Source organism: Sorex fumeus, unplaced genomic scaffold (genome assembly GCF_029834395.1).
Source record: "Sorex fumeus unplaced genomic scaffold, SorFum_2.1 ptg000128l, whole genome shotgun sequence".
Taxonomy (NCBI): domain Eukaryota; kingdom Metazoa; phylum Chordata; class Mammalia; order Eulipotyphla; family Soricidae; genus Sorex; species Sorex fumeus.
In genome coordinates, this window is record NW_026606185.1 from 24838483 (window position 1) to 24856120 (window position 17638).

General features: G+C 39.0%; 1 protein-coding gene across 1 annotated transcript in view; it reads left to right on the top strand.

Moving 5' to 3' along the window:
• Nucleotides 1-17638, top strand: part of GREB1L (GREB1 like retinoic acid receptor coactivator) — a 273750-nt gene that overhangs the window by 145891 nt on the left and 110221 nt on the right. The window contains exons 2-4 of the mRNA XM_056137907.1: nucleotides 293-452; nucleotides 850-1047; nucleotides 10857-11033. Coding sequence (XP_055993882.1) covers nucleotides 296-452; nucleotides 850-1047; nucleotides 10857-11033 — 532 coding nt within the window. The 5' untranslated portion in view covers nucleotides 293-295. The remainder of the gene's footprint in view (nucleotides 1-292; nucleotides 453-849; nucleotides 1048-10856; nucleotides 11034-17638) is intronic.

Below are 17638 nucleotides of genomic sequence, written 5' to 3' on the forward strand. Positions count from 1 at the left end.
GTAAATCTTCATTTACTAGTTGAAGAACCTTGACTTAAAAAAAGTATTATTGGTTGATTATAGTCATAGAATCTCTTTTAAAAGATTTAAAAATGATTTTGTATTGTAAAGGCAAAGAATTGAAAATTATTTTGATAACAAAAACCTATAAAGAGTTGTCTTAACAAGAAATAAGGTATAATATGTGTAATTCCTATTGACATCAGCTCTATTGTACTTTGAAGTTGTCTAACCCTCTAATTTTATAACTTCTCTCCTTTTTTCCCATTTTTTTTCTTTGGTGCTGGTGTAGACCATGGGGAATTCATATGCAGGGCAACTGAAATCTGCTCGGTTTGAAGAAGCTCTCCACAACTCCATAGAAGCCTCTCTCAGATGTAGTAGTGTGGTGCCACGGCCAATTTTTTCACAGCTATACCTGGATCCTGACCAGCATCCTTTCTCATCTACAGGTAAATTCCTCAATCTCACATCTTTGTAGATCTCCCTTCTTGTTTCTTTTGTTGGGGGCAGGAGTGGGGATCCATACTTAGTGGTACTCGGGTTACTCCTGGCTCTGTACTTAGGTATGACTCCTGGTGGTGCTGGGGGACCATATGAGATGTCAGATGTCAGAAATCAAAACTGGGTCAGTTGCAGGTAAGGCAAGAGCCTTCTCTATAGTACCATTTCTTCAGGGTCCCCTTCACCTCCCTTTTAAAAGAAGTTGTATTTCCATTCTGAAAGCCTCTCAAATAAATTGGGTAAATCAGGTAATGCTCTGATGTCTTTCCAAGCTGTTTTCTTTTTGTTATCTTTCCATTGCTTTTTTTTCCCCATTAAATTATCTCTGGTTATTTGTTTTTACAGATGTAAAACCCAAGGTGGAAGACCTGGACAAAGATTTGGTACACCGCTACACTCAAAATGGAAGCCTGGATTTTTCTAATAATCTAACAACTAATGAAATGGAAGATGATGAAGATGATGAAGAAATGTCTGATTCAAATAGCCCACCAATTCCCTATTCACAAAAACCTGCCCCAGAAGGGTCTTGCACTACAGATGGTGGGTTTTTCTTTTTAATCCCTCTATTATTACCTGGCTAGTATCTGCTCTTGAATATGATGCTGAAGGCTGAAAACCAGTCATTACAGAAAGAAATGAGGAATGATTATGCTATCACTCTTATCTCCTATGACTTCATCGTAGTGGTTTACCAGAAAGTCAGGGTTTGTGCCAGAGAGAGAGGAAGATAGTACAGCTTGCCCTGCAAGGAGGCTAATACAGGTTCAGTTCCTTGAATCCAATCTGGTTCCCCAACAACCTCTGGGAGTGATCCCTGAGCATAGAACCAGGAGTAAGCACTGAGCACTGCTGGGTCAGTCCCCAAAATAACAAGAACAACAAAGACAGGTTTTGTCATTCCATCTCATAGATAAGAAACTGAGATTCACAGCAGTTGAATGTCTTCTTTGAGACGGTGTGTGTGTCTTGGCAAGTTTAGACTCAAGTTGAGGCTTGACCAGGGTTCCAGAACACTGCTATTTTAGGAGCTTTACAGTTTTCTCTCTTTCTGCTTCTTTTTCTTCTACCTCAAAAAAAAAAAAAGAAATATTAAATGTTTTGCATTCTATTTATAGTACCGGTGGGGGGATTGGTAGAGAGGGTTGCATCTTACCATGCCCAGGTATTGATAATGGCTCAGGAATCAAACTGGGTGTTCAGCATGCAAGTAAATACCTTACCTCCTGGACTATCTCTCTAGCCCCTTTTCTATTTATTTTGAACACTCACTCAGATATTATTTATAGAAAATATAAATGTAGACATTTTGATAACCCCATTTATTTTTATCAACTTCCTTTTCACCAAATATTTAACCATCCTAAAAAATTCTCAATATAGAACATTTTCAGTAGTTCATGGCTTTGATTATATCACAATTTAAACTGTATTTTATTCCCTCTACTCAGTGGCACAGTGCTGTTTTCTGTTTCAGGCTAATTATGGACTAGTGTATGAATTCTACTTTATTAGCCAGAGTAGCACTTTTATACTCAGACTGATGAGCCTTTGAGTGTTGGTGGTGATTAAAATCTTGTTGGGAGGTGGTAGGGATAAGAAGAGGGTAAAATTTGAGAGCATCCTCCTTACAAAGCTTGAAGTGGGGTCGGGGATATAGTATAGAAAACCTGTGCTTGACTTCATTTTGTTACCTCACGGTCTCATAAGCACTGCAAGGAGTAGCCTTGGTGGTCTCTGGAACACAGGGTCTGAGCAGCACAGCATTCTCTAGTCCGAGCACTGACCCACTAGTCTGTTGGCCCTGTTAAGAGTAGGATTCTCTGAGTTACTCTTGGGAATCTCTCTGGGGAAAAGAAGGAAAAAGGAAGGGAAAGGAAGGAATAAACTCAGCACTGTAGGATTTTGTGACATGTCTTTAACCTTCAACCTATCCTGCACCCCAGTTTTTCCTCCTACCTCTATGTGCAGCTCCCACTGATCCAGTATTCTCCAAATGTAGTCATTCTCAGATCCTTACCACCATTCTCTGTCTGTCTACTTTGGGGAAATTTTGTTAACTCTTGACTTTTTTTTTTCTTAAATCTGATACAGTCTGAAGGGCTTAAAATCTTTTGCCTGGGCCAGAATGATAGAACAGGGCTAAGGCTCATGCCTTGCTTGGAACCTACTGAGATTTATTAATTTATTGTTCATTTTTTTAATTTGTTTTTTATTGAGGTGCTGTGATTTACAGGATTTGTAATAAGCACCACAGAACCCAAACAGCATTTCATCCTACTAGGCCAGGCCCTCCCATTGAATCACAGCCTGGTTGGCCAAGAGCAGAATCACTTGGGAGACAAAAAGCCAGCAAAAACAAAAATACAACTCCTAATGTGGAGACGTAAATATTTCCTAAATAGTTCTCCTTCTAGCTTGACTATCAGCTACAGTTATCTCCAGCAACTAATGCTGCTGGTCTTTGAGTTGGGTCTACTTCTAGCAGAATCATTCTCTATGAATCTGCTCTCACACGTTATCGGTTTCCTTTCCCTAGACTTTATATATAAAGGAAGTCCATCCACCCCCCACACACCTTAGGTATTTAAAGTCCTTTACTATGGCTACATGAGTAATTGTATTCATTGTTGCTGGAATAAGCCCTCTAAATCTATGGTGGTTGAATAGGTGACTGATGCCCACTTACCTGTCAAAATTTGTTCTCATGCCTTTTGTTTTCTCTGTCAATTAATTCATTCATCAGTTTATGGCTAATAGTTGAATAGTGTTTAAAAAGTTGTTGGATTTTCATTGGAAATTTGCTTTTATGTAAGAATTAAATAGAGTAAGAGTAAAAAGCTTTACAGGATAATTTTGAGACACCAAACTTAACACACACACACACACACTGGATGAAGGGTCCGATTTTTCCCGTGCCCAGGTATTTTTTAGTTGATCTCTCTGGGATACTAGCATTAAGGGTAATATTTTAATCAGGTATGGAAAGTTGTTATTTGCCACCAAGATACAAACCTAGCAGAGAGTAAGTATTAAACTATAAAACATCATCACCACTCTGCAGCAATTCTGTAAAGTATAACAGAAGGACAGTAGCTTTTTTTATAAATGAAAGGAAAAATTGGGAGGGGCATGTCTTCTGAGAAAAATGAACTATTCCATTCAATAAGATTCAAATAACAAGACCACCAGAAAGCTGTTGTTCTACACTTAGATTCCTACAACAGCAATTTCATCTTCTTGTAGCTAATTGCATCGCCATTACTCATTTCCCCCTTGAATTCACCTGAATATGGCCAATAAAAATGAAAAGCAAATTTATAATTTAACAGTTCGTGGTTTCTCTATAGCTTTTTCAATTTGGTTTATTCTAAGGCAGTTTTTGATCCTCTGTTATTAAAGGTAGACCAATACACCATTTTTTTTTTTAAATAAAAATGGCAGGGAAATTGCAGGGCATTCTAATGGCAGAACTTGTTCAGCACATTACCTTCTCTTCATGGGAATGCCTCTGTTTACCTAAGATTTAAAAGAAGGTAAAGCTATTTTTAGAGGCAGTTTAGATAAGCAGATACTTAACACCTGTTGGACTACTGGGGTTTAACCATTCAAATGTAAATTTTGGTTGTTAATTTCTTATGTAAATTATTGGAATAGCGAAGGTTCCTACCCTGCTGGGAGGCAGTTGATTATCTGAAGGGTTGAAGGGAAGCAAATTTTAGACTTCCAAATACTGCTTTGATTACTTTAGTTGGTAATCTTTTTTACAACAGCTGTTTCAGTAAACATCTCCTTCCCCCCATTTAGCTTACTTCTTAACCTTCAAGTTGGAGATAATTGGAGAATGCAAATATTCTTGTAAAGAGAAAACCTTGACTGTTGTTTTCTTAAGGAAATGCAAATGAAGTTTATAATGAAGGGTCCTCAGCTATTATCTCTTTTTTAAAGTTAAAATCATTTGCTGTGGAGTTTTGGTTTTAGGGTAACATTTCAATTTTATTCTCAGAAAACAATACTATTTAAAGTCACCTTTGTCAATTAAGCTGATGTTTGTATGTCCACAACTGGTCTTTCTTTCCTCGCAACAGTAAACAAGCTTAGGTTCTTCCTCAGGGCACCCTCCACCCACCCCCAAGTCTTCTAGTGACCTCTAAAAGATCCTTTTTTTGCAAACTTAGTTCAAATAAAATTAATACATGGCTGTAGAAAGGGTTTTTTTGGACCGTAGTTGTTTCTCATTGAGATTTAATATTTGAACTCTATTATTATAATCTGACAATCATAGTGAACAGAAAATATAACTACCTTAGATATTTGAAGCATTTTAGTCTGGAAATATTGTTATATTTTATAGATTATTTAGTTATCTGATTATTATTATTTTTTTACAAAAACAGCGTAAACTAAATTAACTTACTGCTTTGCATAATGTTTTCCTTGACTGGAGTTTCCATGATGTTTAATTAGCTGGTTTGAATGGGAGGTTAGAGGAAACAGTTAATAAATATCACAGCAGACTGACCCTTAGAGTAGCTACAAATAGAACTTAATCACTTTTCCTTGATCTTGCAACCACTTTTGGCCTTGAATTGGTTTCTTCCTGACCATCTTCCTAGACCCCAACCTTGCTTTTTCTCTTTTTAAAAAAATTTTTTTTAATTGAATATCTGTGGGATAGCCCATTACAAAGCTGTTCATAATTATATCAGTCATACAATTATCCAACACCCATCACTTCACCAGTGCACCATACCTTTTTATCAGAAAGATAAGGCTTTAATAGCTTTTTAATTGGGTAGCCGCTTTGGGGCTTGGATGTCACTGTCAAGGCTAAGTACAGGGAGGTGGGGAAAGGTAACACATCCTACTCCTGAGAAAGCCTGGAGATTTCAGTCACAAAACCCGCATACCAGATTTTCAGCAGATTATGTCTCAGTGAGATCTGTCCTGAAATGGTGGAGTCAGGCCAGAAGCATGGCAGCGATTTTGGATTGTGGAAGCCTTGCTTTCTCTTTCTCTGTTCTCTTTTCTCTTAAATTGTTTATGTGGCTCAGGTTGGTAAATAATTAGAATTGAAAAGATAAAAATAGAATCTTTAGGGGCCCTGGAGCCATAGTAATTGGTTAGAGCACCAGCCTTGCATGCAGTCAACCCTGTTAGGATCCCCCATGAAGCTCTCCCAGGGCTCACCAGGAGTGATCCCTGAGTACAGAACCAGGAGTAAGCCCTGAGCATTGTCAATATACCCGCAAAATAAAACAGACACAAAAAAAGAAGCTTTAAAGTTAGACTGTTTTTTAAGAACAGTGTTAGAATACAGAAATTGAAATAAATAGTTCCATTTCTCCATATCTCCTATTTGCAGCTTCTCCTATAAACATCTTAAGTTATTCATCATCACTGTCACTGTCCCTGTCACTGTCTTCCCGTTGTTCATCAATTTGCTCAAGTGGGCCCAGTAACGTGTCCATCATGAGACTTATTGTTACTGTGTTTGGCATATTGAATACGTCACAGGTAGCTTACCAGGCTTTGCCATGCAGGCGAGATACTCTCGGTAGCTTGCAGGCTTTCTGAGAGGGGCGGAGGAATTGAACGCGGCTTGGCTGGGCTGGCTGTGCGCAAGGCAAACGCCCTACCACTGTGCTATCACTCCAGCCTATCTATCTATCTATCTATCTATCTATCTATCTATCTATCTATCTATACTCTTTGATGCTATTCATATAAGAAGAAAATTTTTCTATATCTTATACAGAGATTGCTGTTTAAGTTGTGTAAAATTAATTTCTGTCTAAAAACACATTTTTTTTAAAAAATAAAGTATACTGAGTCAGAGTGATAGTACAGTATGTAAAGCACTTGCTATGCAAACAACCAACCTGAGTTCAATCCCAGCATCCCATATGATCCCTGAACACCCTCAGACCTAGGCATAAGCCAGTGTGAGCAAAACCATAAATGTTATTTATTAATTTCTCTGCAAATTACAATGTTTTGTGGATGTTTGGTTGGGGAGGTTTGTTTTGTTTTGTTTTGTTGGCCATACCGGATTTTTCTCGGGGCTTATTCTTGGCTTTGCGTTCAGAGATCACTCCTGTTGAGTTGCAGGGACCATATGGGGTGCTAGGGATAGAACCTGGGTCAACCACATACAAGGCAAGCACTGTACTCTGTACTATCTCTCCAGCCCAGCAAATAACAATGCTGCTGAGAGAGGTACTCTTTTTCTTCTCACATGAAAGCCAAATTAGAATATAGTCACCAAATTGTTTCCTAATCATTGTTTTTTGGAGGAGTTCTATAAGCACATATTGCATTTAATATAGGTAAGGTAAAGGTAAAGGCCCTCCCGTTGTTCGTCGATTTGCTTGAGCGGGCCCAGTAATGTCTCTGTTGGAGACTTTGTTGTCTGGCATATCGAATATGTCACAGGGTGCTTGCCAGGCTACAGTCTTCCTCATTCATTGACAGGAGGTACTTGCTGTGGTGTTTGCACATTTGGTTGTGGTTCTAAGTATAGATTGCATATTTATTTAATCTTATTTAATTAATAAGGTATGGGTTTAATCTTTCATATCTAACAAAGAAACTCCATAGCCACTTTATATAACACTATTGTTTTTGTTTTAGTTTGGGACTACGCCTGCCAATGCTCAGAGCTTATTTCTGCTCTGCACTCAGAAATTATTCCTGGGGGAATAGTTTATGCTTGGGGGGCCATATAGGATACCAGAGACCGAGCCTGAGGTGGCTGTGTGCAAGGCAAGCTCCCTACCTGCTGTACTGTTGTTCCAACCCACTATTTATTAATGCAATCAGTATTCCCTGAGTTTTCCATCATTAACCAGCAACTATTTATGGGTATAAATTAGGAAACAATATATATGAGTGATAATAAAAACGGTTTAAAAACTAATTGTCGAACTGCACTCTGATCGTGGTTTAGGTGAGTGAATCCTGTGTTTATTCACCTGTGTTCATTACCCTTACATGTGTAGGATACAAAGTCCTCAGAATATTGTTTTGAAAATAGGGTATCAGAAGACCAGGGAGCTAACTCAACAAGGAGAGGACATACCTAGCATGTGTGAGTCCCTGAATTTGACCTCTGGCATTTTATTACTTAGCTTTCACTGTCAGGCATGGATGGTCTGGTGGCCCTTAAGCATTGCTATTGATGATCCCTATAAAAAAAAATGAGGGATCCCTATAAAAAAATAATAGTACAGTGGGTAGCGTGCTTTTGTTGGACACAATCCACCTGGGTTCAATTCCTGGCACCATATATGGTCTTGATAGTCCCACAAGGAGTGATCCTTGAATGTAGCAGACCCAGAAGTAATCCCTGAGCTACTGGATGTGGCTCCCAAAACTGTCACTGTCACTATTCTCCTGTAGTTCATCAATTTGCTCGAGCGGGCCCAGTAACGTCTCCAATGTGAGACTTGTTGTTACTGTGATTGGCATATCGAATACGTCACGGGTAGCTTGCCAGGCTTTGCTGTGCAGTCGAGATTCCTTCGGTAGCTTGTGGGATCTCTGAGAGGGGCAGAGAAATCGAACCCGGATCGGCCGGGTTGGCCACATGCAAGGCAAATGCCCTACTCACTGTGCTATTGCTCCAGCCAGCCCCCAAAACAAAAATAAAAAATAGAATATAAGAATGTTTATTAACTTTTACAAATTGGTACTGATGTCTATTCAGATTTTACCTATGAATCCCAAGTATACTGCAATATCTTTATGAACTTTCTGGGAATTTCAACTCACATTGAAATGCTAGAGCCAGTGATTTTGAGACTATATGTAGCACTAATGGGGACTAGGAGATAACTGGAAGGGAACAAGGGAAAAAGGGAGAGAGGGATAGAGACAGGGAAAAACTAAGATGAAGAAAGAAAATATGTGTAACACTGATGGTCTTCAAAAGCTTATAATAATTTATAAATTTGCATAGACTGGATTTTACTTACTATACTCTTCCAATATAGCATGAATGGAGGTTGTAGAAAGCTTGTATTACTTACTTCTAGTGACAGCTCTCCCAAGCACCCTGTTTTATAATAGGCAATCATGAATCACTTATCTCCTTTTGGGAAAACATTTTACTGCTTATATGCAAATAACTAATAGTTATCTTGATTTTTTAAAGTAGTGAATTCCCCTTACAGGCTCTAAAATGCCTCCTGGATTTAGTATTTTATTGGTTTGTCTATTTCTTGTCGCTTTATTTTTTAGATATAGTATTTTAGAACTTGGTGAGAAAGTCTGTGTTTATCCATCATGATTTTGTCTCTGGATCATTACTGATCTTAATTTTCCTTTTAATTCAGGTTAAAAGTTCAATTTTTTTCTATATTTAACAAACTTCACATGTCTTGCATCATTGGATTCACTAATCTTGGGAAAGTTCTTTAATCTTTCAGTACCTCCATTCTTTTTTAAAAAAAGGAGATAATAGTACCAACCTAGAGTTGAAAGGATTAAATAGAATAATCTAGATAGTAGTTAGCTCTATATCTTTTTAAACTGTCATCAGTATCATAACCATCATTTCCCAGCTTTTACCCTGTGAGTCTTGTACCCAAATGCGGGTGTATAAATGACTATTTTTCAAGTAAATATAAATGGTATTATGACTAAAATATTGTTCAGGGGTTGGAGAGATAAAGCAGCAGTTAGAGCATTTGCCTTGCATGAGATCAACCCACGTTTGATCCCCACCATCCCATATGGTCCCCCAAGCATCACCAGGAATAATTGCTGAGTGCAGAGCCAGGAGTAACCCCTGAGTATTGCCAGGTGGGCCAAAAAACAAACCCCAGAAGTGTTATTCATTTATAATAGTTTAAAAATTAATAATTTTTAATTTTATCAATTATGAACAATTAAAAAAATTTAAATTTCAAGGTTAAGAGAGGATCTTCCAGCACGAAGTGGTTGAATCCAATTGTCCATAATTTTAAACTAGTTGATTTTTTTTCTTTTTGGGTCACACCCAGTGATATTCAGGGGTTATTCCTGCCTCATGCACACAGGAATTACTCCTGGCGGTGCTCTGGGGACCATATGGGATGCTGGGAATCGAGCCTGGTCAGCCGCATACAAGGCAAACTGCCCTACCCGCTGTGCTGTCACTCCAACCCATTAGTTGATTTTTTAAAAATGATATCTGCTTTTGAGTTCCAATGATTCAAGTAATATAGATTATTAATATGCATCACAGCCTCTTACAATGTTTGAATGTGGTTTTCTCTTGTTCCTCATATATTAACTTTGGTATTCAAATGTTTGTTGGTGTTTGCTTAGTATAAAAAATATTAATTGGGGCTGGAGTGATAGTACAGTGGGTAGGACATTTGCCTTGCATGAGGCCAACCCGGTTCAATTCTCAGCTTCCCGTATGGTCCCCCAAGCACCGCCAGGACTAATTCCTGAGTGCAGAGCCAGGAGGAACCCCTGAGCATCGCCGATGTGACCCAAGAAGAAAAAAAATTAATTGATTCTGGAATAATCTAGTATGTTTCCTTCTTGGTATTGGCCAGTGATAATGGTAGTCTGTTTGTATGTGAAGAATTGGATGTCTACCCTTTTGTCCTACAACTCCCTGAAATTGTATTTATCATGCTTTTATTCACTGTTTTAGTTGCAAGTGGGAGAAACCCAGCTCAGGTTAGCTTAAAGAAAATGAAGAAGTTACTGGGAAATTTCCAAAGCAAATAATTTCATACCATATCTTGGGAAAGAAATAGCTTGGCTTCAAGGATCAAAACACAGCCAGCCTAAGCACAAAAATTTGTAAGTCTACAACTGTACCTCATGATGTCTCACTAATAAAAATTTAAATAAAAAAATCCCACAGCCAGAGCATTCTCTCTCAGCTGTCTCTGTCAGACTTCACACAGGGCAAGAAGCAGCTCCCACAACAGCAGATGCAGCCATCCTTTCCCTGGTTCTGTGTTCAGAATTCTGAGGGGGAGAGCTTTGGTTTTCCAGGCTTAGTTAGTCAATAAGCTTCCCACTTCGGGCTGTTGAGATATAACAGGGGCTAAAGATATTTGCCTTGCATGCAGCTAAACTCTGTTTGATCCCTGGTGCCACCATGTTCCTCCCAAACATAGAAAAACTATAGTGACCATTGGGGGCTGAAGAGATAGTGCAACAGGTAGGGCACTTGCCTTGCACGAGACTGGCCTGAACTCTATCCCAGCATCCCATGTGGTCCCCTGAGTACCACCAGGAGTAGTTCATGAGCATCGCCAGATATGATTCCAAAACAAACAACAAATGGATATTAAGGAGTCATCATCTTTTAAACATCTCACTGTGTCCTTCTTACTGGGTTTTAGGTTTTTGTCAAGCAGGAAAGGATTTGCGTTTGGTATCACTATGTATGGAACAAATTGACATCCCAGCAGGATTCCTTCTGGTTGGGGCCAAGTCTCCCAATCTTCCTGAACATATCCTAGTATGTGCTGTAGACAAACGCTTTCTACCGGATGATCATGGGAAAAATGCACTTTTAGGTAAGTATTTCGTGCCTGTAAAATTCCTTCTAAGATAAAGGAGTACAAAATACAAGTTCGTTTTGAATTAGCAAAGAATTTTGTTTAATTGAGTGGGTGGCCATAAAGGACCTCCCAGCAGAGCTTGGGATCTCAATGACCACTTACTCCCCAGGATACTGGCACTGGCAGTGATGGAACTGGCCAAGAACCTGGGTCTGGAGGATATAGTGCTGCTTAGCCTAGTAGTACAGGGGACCACCAAAGCTACTCAGGGGTGTTCAGGGACTGTGCAGAGATTGAACATACAATGCATGCGTTCCAGCCCTTTGAATTCTTTCCCTGACCTTCCCTAATTTTTTTTTAAATTTTGGGGCCTCATCTGACAATACCCTGGGGCTAGGGCTCATGGGCTATTCATGGCTTGGTGCTTGTTAGTTGCTCCCAGCAGTGCTCAGGGAACCATGCAGTGCTGAAAATCAGACCTGCGCTCCTACATGCAAAACATGGGCTCCAGCCCTTTGAGCTATCTTCCCACACAGAATTTTTTTAATTCATAGACTGAGTTGAGTATAATATAAGTTAGTCAAGTATGAAACCTTTTTTCTTTTGTAGCATCTTAAAAATAGCTGTTATTTCTTTTTGTTCTCAAAACACTTGCTCTAGACCAAGAGCAATAGCTCAAAAGTTTAAAGAAAAAAAGTGCTGGAGACCCATATTTGATTCTCATTACCTTGTGGTTGTTAGGCACTCTACAAGAAACCTTAGAGAAACATGTCAGGAGTATTTCCAGCATCGATGGGTGTGCTCCAAAACCCAAATGAGACCAAACCAAAGAATACTTGCCTTAATAAAGAAATTGTTAGGGGCTGAACAATAATACAGTGGGTATGTGCCTTGCACATGGCCAACCTGGGTTTGACCCCCAGCATCCCATATGATCTCCCAAACTCACCAGGAGTGATTCCTGAGCACAGAGACAGGAATAACCCCTGAGTACCTCCAAGTGGCCCAAAAACAAAAATAGAAACTTTTTAAAAGAAGACGTTAAATCAAGAGATTTATTAAAAATGAATATTTTATAGAATAAAGTAGAATTCACTCTTTATAGAGTCATAGATCAGATTCCAATGTTCTAAACTCCCATAAGCTGTGAATTATCCACTTTTATATATCTGCAGTTTTTTCATTGCCTGTATTATTCTTAATATACTTGACGTGATTCTCATTTGATATTTAGCCTTCAAAATAACCACAGGTTGCATATGTTATCCCAAATGTATAATTAATCTTAGGATTGTATTTCTGGTATTACCTTGAGCCTGGGCCTTTTTACACAGCATAGTTTCCCTATATTATAAAAAATAATAAATTTATGTACTAAAAAATGAGGGAGTACATGATGTATGTTGACTTGAAGCTACTGCACTTTATAGTTGTTTTGTTTCTCAGAATATCATTTTACTATAAACAAACAAATAGAAAATTTTGGTGGGGCCATACCTGGCAGTATTCAGGGGTTATTCCTGACTGTGCTCAGGAATCATTCCTGGTGGTTCTTGGGGCACCATATGCAGTGCAGGGATAAACTGGGCTTGGTCACATGCAAAGCAAGTTCTTTAACCCCTGTAATATTTCTCTGGCCCCAAAGAGAAATTTTGACATAGATATGAGTATAAAAAAAAGAAAGCTGGTAATTCAGTATTGTATTGATTTGTCTGTCTGATTTGATATATTCTTCCTACTTTCTTTTTTTTAATGTAGGAGTACTGCTATTTATTCAGACACTGATTAGGCTGATTGAATTGGGCATGGACTCCACCTTACTTTTTTTAAAAATTTTTATAATTTTATTTATTGAATCACTGTGAGAGCAGTTACAAACTTTCAGGTTTAAGTTTTGGTCATACAATGAAACACCCATCCCTTCAGCAGTGCCCCATTTTCCACCCCCAAAAACCCCAGTATACCCCCCATCCCACACCCTCCCTCTACCTGTGGGGCAGATGATTTCCACATTTCTCTCTCTCTCTCTCTCTCTCTCTCTCTCTCTCTCTCTCCCTCCCTCCTTTGATTATATTCAATATTTTGACACCAGACCCACCATTATTATTTGGGATTTTACCCCAACACTCAGATCTGCCGAAAAGGCAACAGTAGACGATTTGTTTTCTATTGCTGGTTATGAATACCATATGATGTTGCACAGCTGCAGTAATAGCCACATGATTTTGAAATTCCTAAATTTTAACAATTAAATCTGGAGGTATTTCTGCCAAAACCTGCTGGGTTCCAGGATTTGTTCCTGAGTCTCTTGGATCATGGCTGTTAAGCAGCTTGATCAGGAGCCAGAGAAGCCGTTCATGCGCAGTGACTCAGGGTCTTGTTGGGGTAGGGAGGAAAGGACTCGCTCCACCCCCATCCCGTGAGACCCTGAGTGTCTCGTCACTGAGGGCCCAAACCTGACTGTCCATTGACCTCTGGAGGATGGCAGCCACTGAGCTGCCAAGGGGGAGCAGGCAGAGGGACAGCATCCTTTCCCCCCTGGGGTGGCCTGGCGACAGTAACCTGCTGCAGGGTCCGGATGCATTTTTGCCAAAACCTGCTGGGTTTTGAAATTTGTCTCTGAGTCTCTAGGATCATGGCCGTTTAGCAGATTGATTAGGAACCAGAAAGGCCTGGCCTCCAATTATATAGCTGAGCCAGAGGTGGTTTCTGGGTGTGTCTCCCACATACCTAACTTTTGGCCGTTTACTTTCTAGGTAAAGTTTGTCCCAAGTTTTTGGGGTCTGGCCAAAGGCACAGCAGCAATTTTGGGGTATCTGGAAGTCTGAAGGCGCCATGAGGCTGCTGATGCACTCGCCTCGCAGGTACAGATTGACCTGCTGGCGGCACCATACCTCCAATATTCTTCCTACTTTCTAATTTTAGCAGAATGTCTAGAAATAAAGAAGTTAATATGTTGAGTCAGATTATTACCCTGCATAGGCATTCTAAAGCTTTCTTTAAAAACAGGAGAGATAGTACAGTGGGTAGGATGCTTGTCTTGCTTGTGGGCACCCTGGATTCAATCTCTAGCATCCCATATGGATCCCTGAGCCTTCCAGAAGTGACTCCTAAGTGCAAAGCTAGGAGTAACCCCTGAGTACTGCTGGCTATAGCCCCCAGAACCAAAGCAAATAAATAATTTTTTTAGAAAGTCTTCCTTAAAATACATTTCAGAGACTTCTCTTGATTCAGAGGAATGGAAGTGGCAATTTTCATTTTTCTTAAGACTCATAAAAATGGTGGGGGTTTTTTTGGTAAAATTGAGCAGATAGTTTAAAACAGAAACCTAATGGTCAAGTTTATATATTGAATTAAATTAACAAAGACAGTCCAAGTTTTTGTTCATTTTTTGACAGTATTTGTTCAAAAATATACCATGTGACAGAAATCATGCTAGACTATGAGGACAAAAAATTATAACACAGCCCAATTTTTCCATCACAGAGCTAACAACAGTTGTATCAGAACAGCTTTAGGGACCTTTTTAGCATTTGAAAGCGTCATAGCTTCATTGAATGGAATATTTCACGTATGACTTAATCATAGACCTAGCCATATCTCTCATGTCTTTTTGCTCAGTAATTTCTCATGACTGAAAAAATACCCCTAGAATATGCCATAGGGACAAAATAACGCCATAGAAAGGAAAAATAATACCATCAAAATAATGTATTTTATAATTCTGTATAATCTAGAATATGAAACCATAGATGATGAACATTGGAATTGGAACTGAGTGTAAATCCCAGATTTATTACTTTGTTCAGGATTTGTGACTTGGGTAAGAACTTGGGCAAATTTCTTATCCTCTTGAAGTCTAGATTCACACATATGTACATGTGTGTATATGTGTGTGTGTGTGTGTGTGTGTGTGTGTGTGCACAAAATGCTAGCCTTGCAGGTTTATAAAGATCATAGGAGATGCTTGTTCTAAGACATTCCTCTGGCATAGTGTCTACACATAATACTTGTTCATTAAATGATAAGTAGTTATTCAACATTCTATCATATCATTAAATATTTTTGTTTGTTTTTGGTTCACATCTGGTGGTGCTCCAGGGTTACTCCCAGCCTGGCTCTTGGGGGGTCACTCTGGGTGATGTTCAGGGGACCATGTGGTACCAGGTATCAACCCTGAGCCTTGCACCTGCAAAGCACTCTAACACTTTAAGCTTCTCTATCCATAAATATTCTTATAATGTTGAATCTTTAATTTTTGGTAGCCTTATAATTGTAAATATATATACACATATGTATGTACAGTCAACCATTCTTAAAATTAAGTTAAACCAGTCATTCTTAAATTAAAATGAGGTTGAAACAACCATCTTAAAATTGAAAATGTTGTGCAATTAATGGTAGGGTTTTTTTTCCTTAAACTGTAGCACTTTTGGGCCAGGAAAAACCCCCATCACTACATGGACCCCTAAGCAAAGCCAGAAGCTACAATGGAGCAACTCCCTAGAAGTGGCCCCTGAACACCATTGGTCTGACCCCCAAAGAAAGTTACATTGTTGAGGCTTTTAATATATTGAACACCATATTGTCCAAACTTTAATTCTTATTCAACACTTCTTACATACTATGGGTTATTTTAGTGTGCATTTGTGTTGAGTAAGGATAGTTATAAAATTCAGATATTCAAGAATCCTTGTGAACTTCGATACCAATTTCTCTAAATTTTTATATAAATTGTGCAGATTCCAAAGACTGAGGGAATTGATTAAAAATATATTGATCCAGTTGGCAGTGCATATACCCCAAATCTACCATGCAGTTGGAAGACTTGACTGCCAGAAAAACTAGAAAGGTAATTTGATGTAAGAGGTATATAATCTGTTGTGATGCTGACAGCAAGAAATTTGAGCAGGTGAAATCTCTATTGAACTAAGACTAAAATTAAATTCATACTCTAATTTATTTTTTAAAACTTTAAAAAAATTTTTAATTTTTTTAACCAGAGTTTTTCTGACTCTGTACTCCAGAATCATTCCTGTGGTCCATATGGGATGCTGGTATTGAACCTGGGTCAGTTGAATGTAAGGCCAGCATTTTACCTGCTGTAATCTCTCCAATCCCACATCATACTTTTTAAAAATGAACTGCAGTTTTGTAACTTCAGTATAATAAATCATTAGTGTCATGGGAAGTTTGTCTTTGAATATTATTTAGATCCTATTTGCACCCTCCTTACACTCTCCCTTTTTACTTCACAGTATAGGAAGGAAATTAAATCCCAACTCAGTAATAGGGCAACTTTAATTCTCAGACCAATCTTAAACAATTATTATACTTTAGGTAACATGGTCTCAATAGTGTTAACAGAGTTTTTTGTAAGCTTGGGGACCACATTTAGAGGTGCTCAGGACTTACTCCAGGCTCTGTGCCGAGGGGTCACTCCTGGTGATGCTTGGAGGACCAACCATATGTTGTACTAGAGATTGAATTGAGTTGAGCATATGCAAGGCAAGTGCCTTAACCCCTGTACTGTCTCTCTGGCCCCATTTATGGTTTTTATGTACAACAGTACCCCATATCCTCCACCATTGTTTCTTATATTACTTCTACTCTTCCCCCAGACACACAGTGCTTCCCCCAGACACATCCAGTGCTTGTGAATATTAGGTTTGTAGTCCAAGGCCAAGGGTTTGTCATTGTTGATACTATTTCCTTGTCTTGCCTCACTATTTACTACAAATAAGTAAAATCATCAGCTACTTGTCCTCCCTCAGACCTATTTAACTTAATATGATATTCTCCAGAATTATTTCATCTTTTCTTGTAGCTTCATTGTATATGTACCACAGCTATCATTGGACATTTGAGTTGTTTCATATCATGGCTATTGTACTAAACACAGAAATGAATATAGATTCACACTAATTTCTAATCAACTAGTTGGACCTATCAAATAAGTTGCATATGGTTGCACTTGCTTGTTTAGCCTTTTGTGTGAAAGGTTCTAACTGATTTTTTTCTATGCTTTGGTTATGTTAAATCTGTCTCACCAGCCAGGCAATTTTTCATTGCTACATGATGATCACATGAGAATGTAATCACTTATCACTTAATCACTTAACTTACCGTTAGTCGTCGATTTGCTCGAGCGGGCGCCAGTAACATCTCCATTTGTCCCTGTCGCGTGCTAGTGTAGCCCAATGGCATCTGTTCGCTCTGGGAACATGAAGAGCCTCAAACCGATCGTTCATGATCTTGATGAAGAAGTCTGACCATCTGGTAGGTGGGCGGCCACGCGGTCTTTTCACATACCGTGGAATCCAGTTAGTAACAGCTCTAGTCCAGCGGTCATCTTTAAATCTCATTACGTGACCAGCCCATCTGATTTTTGACACCTTGGCAAACGAGACAGCGTCCCTGATTCTTGATCGTCGACGGATGTCGGAACTCCGGATTCTTTCTCTCATTTGAGTGAAACGTGATAATCCAAGCATAGCTCTTTCAATTCCTCTTTGGGAGACCTGAATAGCGTTCTCATCCTGTTTGAGTAGGGTCCAGGTCTCTGAGGCATATGTTAATGCAGGAAGAACAGTGGAATCAAAGAGATGTGCCCGGAGCCG